The sequence below is a fragment of the Moschus berezovskii genome, chromosome 11, assembly GCF_049115385.1.
Source record: "Moschus berezovskii isolate FMDL1 chromosome 11, NW_MosBer_1.0, whole genome shotgun sequence".
NCBI lineage: Eukaryota > Metazoa > Chordata > Mammalia > Artiodactyla > Moschidae > Moschus > Moschus berezovskii.
The window spans coordinates 92526998-92540697 of record NC_142470.1 but is presented as its reverse complement, the minus strand read 5'-3'; the positions used below and the strand labels follow the sequence as shown (position 1 = coordinate 92540697).

Below are 13700 nucleotides of genomic sequence, written 5' to 3'. Positions count from 1 at the left end.
CAAACCCCATTCTGCCTGTTCATATTCTCAGCCTCTGGTTGGATGAGTGAGTGAGTCAGTCAGTGAATGGAACAATGAATTTCCTTTAATGCTGCTAAGGCAGAGTACCATAATCGATGTTCAGTAGATAAAACTCAGAGACAGGTTTCCAGTCCAAAGAACAGGAAGCAGTAGGACTAGAACTCAGGTCCTTTGACTCCAGGTCCTTTCTCTTTTTAGGATACCCAGTTTTCTCTCCCAGCTCAGCAAGCCTGACATCAGAAAAGCAGGGTTGTCTGTTCAGCAGGCACTGTTGGTAAGAGTTTACTCTCTGAGAATCAGCGTCAGCAGACAGATGTCTTAATTCCACAAGGCGTGGCACTGCCAGGATAACCCTCCTTGATGTTCCTTCCACTGTGCTCAGCACTGGACAGTACGTTCTGTAAATGCTCAACATTTACCTAATTCCATAGCTTTCACTAATGTCAAAGAAAAATGCCTACTGTACTGCTGGCTCAGCAGCTGTTAGGATAAATCTTCATTCTCCTCATCTCCTTCCTCCACATCCCGGTGTGTATATCTTCCAAACACCATCATCAATTAGTAATACATGTGGAGGCCTGTAGGAAAAACACCTGGTCTAGAAATTTCAGCAAAATGTGACCTATTTTCCTTTATGCATATGGATTGGTCCTTCAGTTCACTTCAGTTGCTCAGTCGTGTCTGACTCTTTGCAACCCCATGAACTGCAGCATGCCAGGCCTCCCTGTCCATCACCAACTCCTGGAGTTTACCCAAACCCATGTCTATCACGTCGGTGATGCTATCCAACCATCTCATCCTCTGTCATCCCCTTCTCCTCCTGCCCTCAATATTTCCCTGCATCAGGGTCTTTTCAAAAGAGTTAGCTCTTCACATGAGGTGGCCAAAGTATTGGAGTTTCAGCTTCAACATCAGTCCTTCCAATGAACACCCAGGACTGAACTCCTTTAGGATGGACTGGTTAGATCACCTTGCAGTACAAGGGACTCTAAAGAGTCGTCTCCAGCACCACAGTTCAAAAGCATCAATTCTTCGGTGCTCAGCTTTCTTTATAGTCCAACTCTCACATCCATACATGACTACTGGAAAAACCATAGCCTTGACTAGACGGACCTTTGTTGACAAAGTAATGTCTCTGCTTTTTAATATGCTGTCTAGGTTGGTCATAACTTTCCTTCCAAGGAGTAAACATCTTTTAATTTTATGGCTGCAGTCACCATCTGTAGTGATTTTGGAACCCCCAAAAAATTAAGTAAGCCACCGTTTCCCCATCTGTTTGTCATGAAGTGATGGGATTGGTTGCCATGATCTTAGTTTTCTGAATGTTGAGCTTTAAGCCAACTTTTTCACTCTCCTCTTTCACTTTCATAAAGAGGCTCTTTAGTTCTTCTTCACTTTCTGTCATAAGGGTGGTGTCATCTGCATATCTGAGGTTACTGATATTTCTCCTGCCAATCTTGATTCCAGCTTGTGCTTCCTCCAGCCCAGCATGTCTCATGATGTACACTCTGCATATAAGTTAAATAAGCAGGGTGACAATATACAGCTTTGACATACTCCTTTTCCTATTTGGAACCAGTCTGTTGTTCCATGTCCAATTCTAACTGTTCCTTCCTGACCTGCATACAGGTTTCTCAAGAGGCAGGTCAGGTGATCTGGTATTCCCATCTGTTTCAGAATTTTCCACAGTTTATTGTGATCCACACAGTCAAAGGCTTTGGCATAGTCAATAAAACAGAAACAGATGTCTTTCTGGAACTCTTTTGCTTTTTTGATGATCCACTGGAAGTTGGCAATTTGATCTCTGCTTCCTCTGCCTTTTCTAAAACCAGCTTGAATATCTGGAAGTTCAAAGTTCACGTATTGCTGAAGCCTGGCTTGGAGAATTTTGAGCATGACTTGACTAGCGTGTGAGATGAGTGAGATTGTGCAGTAGTTTGAGCACTCTTTGGCATTCCCTTTCTTTGGGATTGGAATGAAGACTGACCTTTTCCAGTCCTGTGGCCACTGCTGAGTTTTCCAAATTTGCTGGCATATTGAGTGCAGCACTTTCACAGCATTGTCTTTCAGGATTTGAAATAGCTCAACTGGAATTCCATCGCCTCCACCAGCTTTGTTCGTAGTGATGATTTCTAAGGCCCACTTGACTTCACATTCCAAGATGTCTGGCTCTAGGTCAGTGATCACACGATCGTGATTTTCTTGGTCGTGAAATCTTTTTTGTACAGTTCTTCTGTGTATTCCTGCCACCTCTTCTTAATATCTTCTGCTTCTGTTAGGTCCATACCATTTCTGTCCTTTATTGAGCCCATCTTTGCATGAAATGTTCCCTTGGAATCTCTAATTTTCTTGAAGAGATCTTTAGTCTTTCCTGTTCTGTTGTTTTCCTCTATTTCTTTGCATTGATCGCTGAGGAAGGCTTTCTTATCTCTCCTTGTTATTCTTTGGAACTCTGCATTCAGATGCTTATATCTTTCCTTTTCTCCTTTGCTTTTCGCTTCTCTTCTTTTCACAGCTATTTGGAAGGCCTCCTCAGACAGCCATTTTGCTTTTTTGCATTTCTTTTCCATGGGGGTGGTCTTGGTCCCTGTCTCCTGTACAATGTCATGAACCTCCGTCCAGAGTTCATCAGGCACTCTGTCTATCAGATCTAGTCCCTTAAATCTATTTCTCACTTCCACTGTATAATCATAAGGGATTTGATTTAGGTCATACCTGAATAGTCTAGTAGTTTTCCCCACTTTCTTCAATTTAAGTCTGAATTTGGCAATAAGGAGTTCATGATCTGAGCTACAGTCAGCTCCTGGTCTTGTTTTTGCTGACTGTATAGAGCTTCTCCATCTTTGACTGCAAAGAATATAATTAGTCTGATTTTGATATTGACCATCCGGTTATTTCCATGTGTAGAGTCTTCTCTTGTGTTGTTGGAAGAGGGTGTTTGCTGTGACCAGTGCGTTCTCTTGGCAAAACTCTATTAGCCTTTGCCCTGCTTCATTCTGTACTCCAAGGCCAAATTTGCCTGTTACTTCAGGTGTTTCTTGACTTCCTACTTTTGTGTTCCAGTCCCCCGTAATGAAAAGGACATCTTTTGGGGGTGTTAGTTCTAAAAGGTCTTTTAGGTCTTCATAGAACCATTCAGCTTCTTCAGTGTTACTGGCCGGGGCATAGACTTGGATTACTGTGATATTGAGTGGTTTGCCTTGGAAACGAACAGAGATCATTCTATAGTTTTCGAGATTGTATCCAAGTACTGCATTTCACACTCTTTTGTTGACCATGATGGCTACTCCATTTCTTCTAAGGGATTCTTGCCCACAGTAGTAGATATAATGGTCATCTGAGTTAAATTCACTCATTCCAGACCATCTTAGTTCGCTGATTCCTAGAATGTCGATGTTCACTCTTGCCATCTACTGTGTGACCACTTCCAATTTGCTTGCCAAGGTACAGCATTGGACCTTGCTTCTATCACCAGTCACATTCACAACTGGGTGTTGTTTTTGCTTTGGTGCCGTCCCTTCATTCTTTCTGGAGTTATGTCTCCACTGATCTCCAGTAGCATACTGGGCACCTACCGACCTGGGGAGTTCATCTTTCAGTGTCCTATCTTTTTGCCTTTTCATACTGTTCATGGGGTTCTCAAGGCAAGAATACCGAAGTGGTTTGCCATTCCCTTCTCCAGTGGACCACATTCTGTCAGACGTCTCCACCATGACCCCATCGGTCTTGGGTGGCCCCACACGGCATGGCTTAGTTTCGTTGAGTTAGACAGGGCTGTGGTCTGTGTGATCAGATTGGCTAGTTGTCTGTGATTGTGGTTTCAGTCTGTCTCCCTCTGATGCCCTCTCACCACCTACCGTCTTACTTGGGTTTCTCTTACCTTGGACGTGGAGTATCTTTTCACGTCCTCCAGCACAGTGCAGCCGCTGCTCCTTACCTTGGACAGGGCGTAGCTCCTCTTGGCTGCTCCTGCGCCACGCAGCCACTGCTCCTTACTTCTCCTTTTTTAAAAATGATGCACTTGAAACTTCAGAGCACTCGCTTTTCAGCCCTGATGTGTGGAGAACAAAATACAGCCTCTTCATCACTTCTAAAAGCAGCTGAATTTAATCTGCCTCAGTCAGAGGCTTCACCTCCCAGTGTCCTCACATGCCAGAGTGGCATTGTGACTTGTGACTGTCCAGACCAGCCTTGCAGATGTGTCTGTCAAAAGAGATGGAGATTGTCTGCCAGTATATGCGCTTCCTATTGCTATAGAGAGTGGGGGCCTCAGACCTCCTGGCTCCAGGGGGCAATTTTTTAACTTTTCTTTTTCCAATTTAAAATTAAAGCAGCACCATGTGTCATGTGAATCTGCCATGCCAGGAAAATGAGTGTGAGCCATGGCCTGGATCTTGTTTAGACCACGTGGTGTGGTGGCCCACACCATCCCATGTATGTCATTCAAAGCTCTGATCAAGAGCTAACAGCTGTGCCTATCGAGATGAGGCGTGCAATGAGTGGGGTTTGAGGTGTGACTATTTCCACTTCTCCTTTTCACATTCGTGTGTGGCTAGATCCTGGGCTGACAGATATAGTGTCCCCAAAATGGCATTTGCAAAAAAAAAAAAAAGAAATCCTTACCATCACAGTTAGGGAATTCAAGGTTAAGATTTTTTTGTTGTTGTTAAATCTTGACAAATAATTGTCTATTTGTGTAAAAATGATTTTTAAAAACAGCCTGCTTTACTTTGGAGGCCTTATTTCGATGAGACCTCCATAGGTACAGATTGATTTTTTTCTCCTGTTAATCTGTCTTGTATCAATTTAATTATTAGACCAGCCAGAAGAATTCAAGAGGGGCAGTAGGAAAATTTACCCTTCCCCAGCAATGGCTTTTTACCATAAAATTTTTAATTGAAATGTATAAATTGAAAAGGATTATTTTTTAAAAGTAAACAAAGCAATCCAGATCATAATGTGACTCTCTAGAGATGGTACATTGACTTTTCATAAAGTAGTGGAATAAAATTTTGCTTGTGTTCATCATAATAAAAAAGAAATGACTTTTGCCTTACGAAGTACAAGCTCTTTCTTTGCATTTAGCCCCAGACAACGGATGGTGCTTAACTAGGTGCTTAATTTGTTGTTGCTGTTGTTGTTTTTCAAATCTGTGTTTATTTGGCTGTGCTGGGTCTTAGTTGCATTGTGCAGGATCTTCAATCTTTGTTGCACCATATGAACTCTTAAGTAAGGCGTACCCTTAAGTACCCTGCTTAAATAAGGAATATCTTGCAGAAGGAAAAAGACTTTAGGGATAAAAAATCTGTTCATTTTTACATGTTGAACTAGATGAAATGGCAGCCAAGAGATTCTCATGGGCTCCCATCAGGAGTTGTGGAAATTCAGAGATCTGCTGTTCCTGGGCTCCATGCCCTCAGCCAACCACAACTCACTGCCTCCCCAAACTGGACTGTAGCCATGACCCAACCCTAGGGATGAATAGGACAAAGTACCTCCAAGCTCTGTGGGTTCTGGTTGTGGCTTGGGATGCTCAGAGACCCAGCACATGTTAGAAAGGTGCATGTGCCCAGATCCTGAAGGTGATGCCTTACCCAGGACTTGCTAGAAAATTCCATGATATTCCAGTTGGTCCCTTAGAAGATAATGAGAAACCTGCTGGCTACTCGAGGCATTCCTGAAAGGTTCAGGCATACTAACAACCGCTGAACATCAGTTTTCCCCCGGTAATGTGTTCTGTTGGTCTGGTGTTAAAATGTGTTGTTGTTCATACCTTATCACTGTCTGACCAAGTGATCAAATTTTCCCAAGCAGTCATTAGTTTTTGAGATGAAATGCATGAGGACGTCTTTCTCTGTTTACTAAGTTGGAGTTTCCCTCCATCTATTTAAGAATTCTTGATCTTGAAACAGTATCTAAAAACAGCTAGAGGCTATGCTTTCATTGCTGTTAATTTCTTGTGCAATTCTTAGACCATTGACAACTACCTTTAAAGTTTTGCTAACACTAAAATTTCTATCAATCATTCTGTCATTGAAAATCCTCATTTACTTCCAGATGTTCAGCAGGGCCTCGAGTGATTTTCACCTAAAGAGGAAAAACTGTAACCTCCATTTTCTTGGTTCTTCAGAATTCATGAACGATTATGTAACATCTCACTTTTTTAAATACCTATTTTTTGTTTGGCTGGACTGTGTCTTAGTCGTGGCACATGAGATCTTTGACCTTCCTTGTGGCATACGGGCTCTTTTAGTTCTGGAATGCAGAAGCTTTAGTTGTGGCATGTGAACTCTTAGTTGCAGCATGTGGGATCTAGTTCCCTGACCAGGGATGTAATCCACAACTCCTGCATTGCAAGTGTGGAGCCTTAGCCACTGGACTACCAGGGAAGTCCCTCATCTCATTTTTAACACAGAGGCAAACAGGAATTATCCCCATCTGACAGATGTGGAAACTGAGACTTGCCTGCAACTGCTAAGCTGGAAAGTGAAGTAGCACAATCAGAACTTGAGCTCCCGCTTCTGCCTTGTCAGCCTTGACCCTGGCCAAGAATGAGAGCAGATGTGTGCAATGGGAGAGGCAGCATGGATGGATTAGAACAGACCCATTCATGCTCCCAGAAAAACAACTCAAAATGCATGCCCCAGTGTTGATGGGACTGCAGCTCATCTTCAAATACAAAAGAGTACGTCTAACACAGAAGTGGTGTTTTGAAAACTGACCAGAACTACCTTGACATCTGGCTTGTTAATGTGTTAGAGAAAGTGAAGCTGCAAAGGACAGTAATTTCTAGAAAGTTGAGAGAAAAACACATATCCAGGGATGGAGGGAAGGAGGATGCAGCAAACACCAAAGGTCCCCCCACCCACATTACCATCCTCTGCTTCCCTTTGCAGCCTGGGTCACATTCAGAGCCTTTCTTAAGGACCACTTGGTGGTCCCCAAACACAGCTCACAGCTTGCTTTTGTGATGCCTTTGGGTTTTTGTTGTTGTTCATTTGCTAAGTTGGGTCTGACTCTCTGCGACCCTGTGGACTGCAGCACACCAGGCTTCACTGTCATTTACCATCTTCCAGAGTTTGCTCAAATTCACGTCCATTGTGTTGGTGGTACTATCTAACCATCTCATCCTCTGCCGCCCCCTTCTCCTTTGGTCTTCAGTCTTTCCAGCATCAAAGTCTTTTCCACTGAGTTGGCTCTTCTCAGGTTGCCAAAGTATTTAGAGATTCAGCATCAGTCCTTCCAATGAATATTCAGGATTGATTTCCTTTAGGATTGACTGGTTGGATCTCTTTGCAATCCAAAGGACTCTCAAGAGCCTTCTCCAGCACCACAATTCCAAAACATTAATTCTTCAGTGCTCACCCTTCTTTATGTCCAACTCTCACATCCATACATGACTACTAGAAAAAACAGTATTGACTATATGGACCTTTGTTGGCAAAATGAAGTCTCTTCTTTTTAATACGCTGTCTAGGTTTGTCATAGCTTTTCTCCCAAGGAGCAAGCATCTTTTAATTTCGTGTCTGCAGCCACCATCTGGAGTGATTTTGGAGCCCAAGAAAATAAAATCTGCCACCCTTTTCATTTTTCCCCATCTATTCGCCATGAAGTGATGGGACAAGATGCCATGACCTTAGTTCTCTGAATGTTGAGTGTCAAGTCAGCTTTTTCACGCTCCTATTTTACCTTCATCAAGAGACTCTCTAGTTCCTCTTCACTGCCTTTGGGTAAGTGCTTTTTAAAATCCAAGATAGCTTCTATGAAGTAAATCCCACTCATGAAGTACTACCTTTTCCAGGAAGCTGTTCCTAAACATCCCATAGGAACAGAAGTCCATTCCTCCTCCACTCCTCCCCCATTTGATCCCTTCCTTTTGTGATGTTAGATGGTGAGAGCTTAGAGGGTGGAGGCTGCATGGTCTAGGGGAAAAGCCACAGACTCCAGACCTGACCGCCCGGTGCTGGAAAGGAGTGTCCTGCTCAGCCATCTCTGGACTAGGTTTATGAAATACGAACACAAATTAATTTTATTATCTACTCTTGATCACAGCTGTTGCCTGCGTATAAAATCTTGAGTCTCCCTTTCAGATGTACAACAAATGTATATAAAAAGACATGAGAGAACAGGAATGACCTCAGTGTGTCAAACTTGTAAACATTTTTGCAATCTTGCCCTCACAGGAAAATCCTTTATTCTTCCCTTTCAGACTTTAAGCAGAACTGACAACCATTTGTGTTCTCTTTGTTTGAAGCTTTATTTTTGTGAATCAAGGATCTTTTTCCAGGTTTAGCTTTCTCCTTAATAAAATTAATGCTTCTCATGAAATGATTTCATGGAAGAGTGCGTGGGAAGTCTTGGTGGGGCGGGGGGGAGGGGATGGTGTTCCTGGAATGCTTCCCACCAGGAGAGTTTGTAAGAAGGGACAACCATAATCCTGCCATGTCTGGTGATTCAGGGTCTTTTCTTGCTTCACACTCCCTTCTTTCAGTTTAGGAGAGAATGTGTAGGTGTGTACACATATGCATGCACGTGCATATACACCCACACACCTTTGACCCCTTTAAGGAGGGGTGATGGAAGAAAGCCTTGAGAAATCACCCTCTTGCATCAGTGTTTTTCTTTAGTTTTGTTACAGAAGGAAGCAACATCGAGGAAAACTCCTTCAATCTGTGGTCCAGGCAAGCGTGGCTGCTGCCTTATGTGGCTGCCCTCAGTATCCAGCCGGTCCTGGGGCTGGCTGACCTGCAGCCCTCAGTTCTTGCAGAGCTGTTGATGTCTGGGGAGCCTCAGAATTTCCACCAACTGCTAGATGAGTCCTCAGGCAGTATAGGTTTTGTAAAATGTGCATTCAGAACATGAAGCTGTCTCTTCTAAAGCTTTCCTTTCTAGATCTTCTGAATAATTCTGCTCCAATGTACAGGAAAGAGCCTGGGACCATGAAATGCAGTGAAAACGTGATCACCTCATGACAAATGGAGAGCCAAGATCCCATGTGCTGGGTGGGTCCAGTGAGAAGGACTAAAGGAGGTGTTTGAGTTGGCCATGGAGAAGGGAACATGGCCTCAAGAAGTGGTAACTGCAGATGAGTTTAGCTAAGGTGCAGAAGAGGCAAGGACAGGGATTACAGAGGAGCTGAGAGAGGTGTAGGAGAGGAAGAAATGTTATCTGCACAACCTTGAGCTGCCGGACTGAGGTCAAGTATGCTGCTGCCTCATACCAGCTGCCATTTAACCACTCGTGCTTCTATTCCCTATTGATAAAATGTGGAGAATAGTAGTTTTTCATAGGGTGGTGTAAATATTTTAGTGAATTAATGTTTTAAGTGCTTAAAACACTATCTGGCACAGAGCAAACATTATACAACTATTAGCTATTATGACTAGAGCCATTACTTCATTATCGCTGTTTCAGTGATCACTGTTATGATTAAGGACCAGGTCTTGAGTAGAGAAGTATAATTGTAGCCACTACATTCAAATGGTACTTAGTAGCATCCTTGCTTGGTTGTGTCTCATTTTTGGATCACTAGAAATGTTTTTTTCCAGTTTCTAGTGAGTGGAAAAATGTGTATCTGTAAGAATGACTGCTTTATACATTTAAAATGTTTTGATGAAAACACCTGATGGGTTCAGATAAAGCCATTCTTCCAAAGACTTGCTGCACTCTCCAGTGGTTCGATTTTTCAGTTCTTTACTCTCCTGGGATGCATTCTACCAACTGTTCAGCTCCTACTGGCATCTGCTGTTCAGAATCTCAATTGTGCTGTACAGCATGAATTGATGAATTGTATGTGGGTGTGCAGAGCGCCCATAAAGGATATTGCGATGTCCCAGGAGCGAGGGTGTGTGTGGGAGGCAGGGGTACACAGTGGGTGAACGCACCCAAGTGTGAACAGTGATGATGGTGTGTCATGATTGTTGTCATGTCCTTTGTAGATGACTATGCCCAGCTGTGTAACATCCCCGTCACAGGACGCCGGCGGCCATATGGACGGGATGCCTTGGTTGACTTCAGTGAACAGTATGCTCCCGAAGCTGATCCCTACTTCGTTCAGGACCGTAAGCAACATTTTTTTAGTTACTCTGAAACTAAATTGTGGTTTTGAAGTTTAGTCAGTGGTTCTCAAAATGCAGTGCCTGGGAACTTGTAAGAAATGCAGATTTGTGGGTGATGCTATAGACCTGCTGAATCAGAAACTAGGGTGAGACCCACCCTCTGAGTCATCCTTATGGACGCTCAAGTTTGAGAACCACTGGGTCATATTAAGTGTCTCCCTGCTGGGAACACTGTATGTTTATTTTCTTTACAGAAAATCATCTTATAATTTCCATGACAAAGTCATTTCTTTACCCATGAAGTGGTGGCCTAGCTTCAGGGCCAGAGTTTTCCTAATAGTTTGATTGTATCTTTGCAAGCATTTAAATGGGACGTAAAACAGTTGCTCTCTCCTGGTCAGAGATGAATTTTTAGAATTCATTTGTGAGGGGGTTTACTAAGTAAGAAATGATGATGTGTGATGGCTTTTCCTGGATTTGTGAGCAGAGTTTCCAAGTGTGAGGTGGAATCTCATTTAGAAAGTAAATGCCTGAAGGTACCACGAGAGTGTCCTGGAAAGGGGAGCCGCACAAGCTAAATATATCTGTGGGAGAGACCAGAGCTTGCAAATAGCAGATGAGTTATGGGATGGTACAAATTGAAATATCAGTAGACAGGAGGTGGGCTGCCTTCCCAAATGGGACGAGGGCACTGCACTCCGGGTGCCTGGCCCACACCCTGCAGACCAGGGTGCTGATGTTATAAAATGCAATGAGGCTGTTCTTTCTTATCACCGTATCACCTGTGCACACAGCACACTAACTGTGATCTGAGAAACAGTACTAGCTTCATGGCTGCCTCTGGAGCTGCTTCCGTTCTGAGTCGAAGAGTGTTTCCCTCCCTCCTTTCTTTCCTTATGTTTTTTGAAAGGTGCAGTATGTTGATCCCTCAGCTGACCTAAAACTGCTTTGAAATTTCCATTCAAACAGCATGCTATTAAACCAGCGAGGTTGGGTCTTCTAGATCTGAGTGAGTCTAGAGCATTGACAGCATGCAGAAGGCCCCTGGTGCCCTTGCCCAGCTATCCTCTCAGGGTAACCACTATCCTTACTAACTTCTAACACCTTAGATTATTTCTTTTAATCAACCACAGATAACCATGTCCTACTTCAATAAATGTGCTTAAATACATTGACAGCTATAAGACTGTGCACTTAACGATTTCTACACTTCTTTGTATATGTTATAGGTCAGTAAACATTTACTTTAAAAAAGAAAGGGAGAATAAATATTAAAATTGAAAGAAAGTACAGTTTTCCCTGCCTGATAAATCCAAAATAACAGGGAAAATCTATATGTAACTCTGACACAATCTCATGCTTGTGTGTGTGTAGCCTCTAATGCCTTACAGTTCAGATGCCACGAATTTTAATGTTGAAATGTTCTAGCTTAGGTACCTTTTTTTTTTTTAATGCTGTCATTGCTTTAAAACTTAAAAAAAATCCATTACAAATGTTAAAAAATAAACATAGTGGTATCAGATCAATTTTCTATTTAGCAACATAGGAAATTGTGATGCAGTTCCAGGACCCCAGCTTTAACTATGTAATGGCCTTTAAAGTTCTTATGAATTACAGAGAAACAGTTCCTCTCTCAGCCCAGGATCACAGGTTGTTTGCCCCTGCTGAAGACAGGGTAGGTAGTAAAAAAGAGGCTGAGATTTCTACCAACCTTGTGATCCACCCCGTTCTGTCTTTCTGTTTAAGAAAGTTGAGCTAATGACTGCTGCTGCTGAGTCACTTCAGTCGTGTCCGACTTTGTGTGACCCCATAGACAGAAGCCCACCAGGCTCCCCCATCTCTGGGATTCTCCAGGCAAGAACACTGGAGTGGGTTGCCATTTCCTTCTCCAATGTGTGAAAGTGAAAAGTGAAAGTGAAGTTGCTCAGTCATCTCCGACCATTAGCGGACCCCACGGACTGCAGCCTACCAGGCTCCATCCATCCATGGGATTTTCTAAGCAAGAGTATTGGAGTAGCTTGCCATTGCCTTCTCCAGAGCTAATGACTGGTGTTACCTTAAGTTAGAGATCAACTTTTCTTATAGCTGACCAGACAGTAAAGTTTGTGGGCTTTGCATACTATTTAGTGTCTTTTGCGGCTGATATTCAGTTCTGCTCTGATATTAGGAAAGCAGCCACAGACAGATATTAGTGAACAGGTGAGGCTGTGTTCCGGTAAAATTTCATTTATAAAAACATGGAGAAAGCACGATTTAGAGCAGGGTCTGTGTGCCTTGCTGGTGTTTTGGAGTCCTGTAGAAGTATTTTGGGGAGTCTGCTTAATGTGTGTGTAGGAGTTTCAAATTTTAATTTCTGTAATAAAAATATTTTTTACAAGTTATAAAATGATTTTGCTGTGATACCTGTACTTTGAAGTATTTCCATAGGTTGACATTCTTGTATTTCTCAAACTGGCTTTCAGGATCTGCTGACAATCTTGATGGCTAGTTGTATTTCTTCTCCCTTAAAAAATTTTAAAATGGCATGTCATAGATGTATTACTCAGTTTTTTTCATGATATTTATTTCTTAAAAGTTAACTTGTTCATTATAGGAAACCAAAGTCATCGTTAGTCACAAGCAGTTTATTGTTTGTATCCTTTCAAGTCTCGTTTGTGTGTTTATACAACTAAGCATCCATTTTTATGTAATTAAAATCATATAGTTGTGTATCATGCTTTTACACACGCATGCATATTTACCATTTCAACGTCCCAAAGCTATGAGTATTTTGATACACTAGACCAACTCAGTCTGGAAGGAAATATATATACATGTAATCTTGCTGTTGCTGCTAAGTCGCTTCAGTCATGTCCGACTCTGTGCGACCCTATAGACGGCAGCCCGCCAGGCTCCCCCGCCCCTGGGATTCTCCAGGCAAGAACACTGGAGTGGGTTGCCATTGCCTTCTCCAATGCATGAAAGTGAAGTTGCTCAGTCGTGTCCGACTCCTAGCGACCCCAAGGACTGCAGCCTACCAGGCTCCTCTGTCCATGGGATTTTCCAGGCAAGAGTACTGGAGTGGGGTGCCATCGCCTTCTGTGGTAATCTTGCTACTCTTTGTAAAAATTTCAGAAAAGAAAAAAATGGCAATGTCTCTAAATAATGATACTGGCAGAGGTATGAATAAAATGCTGCTTTCCCTTAATATTCAATTAAAGACAACAGAGTACACAAAGTATTAATATAATGCTTCTAAGATGATTCATTATCCGATCGAAACTATTAAAGTATTAGCAAGGGGGTATACTTCCATTGAATTAATGACAGTGTATTTCTACAGTATAGCCAAGACATGCACACATATACATCCCTCCCTTCACCCCCTATGCTGCTAATCCAGAGAACAAGTCCTGATGTGCATTTCTGAGACAGTTTAACAATTCCATGTCCCAGATGCTGCTTTTTAAAAATCAATTACAACGAAATTATATATTGGTTAACTCACTAGCTCTACTTTTTAATTCCACATTGTTATATGGACACATAAAAAGTCATGTCAATATATGGCAAAAACCCACCACAATATTGTAAAGTAATTAGCCTTCAATTAAATATTTTTAGAAAGTCTATGCTGTAAAA

The 13700-nt window shown here is 42.4% G+C and overlaps 1 protein-coding gene across 16 annotated transcripts in view; it reads left to right on the top strand.

Moving 5' to 3' along the window:
- The window catches only part of LTBP1 (latent transforming growth factor beta binding protein 1), a 461939-nt gene that overhangs the window by 445476 nt on the left and 2763 nt on the right, over positions 1-13700 (top strand). For all 16 annotated transcript variants that reach the window (XM_055400890.2, XM_055400894.2, XM_055400891.2 and 13 more), the window contains one exon: positions 9960-10082. In XM_055400890.2, the coding sequence (XP_055256865.2) occupies positions 9960-10082 (123 nt within the window). The remainder of the gene's footprint in view (positions 1-9959; positions 10083-13700) is intronic.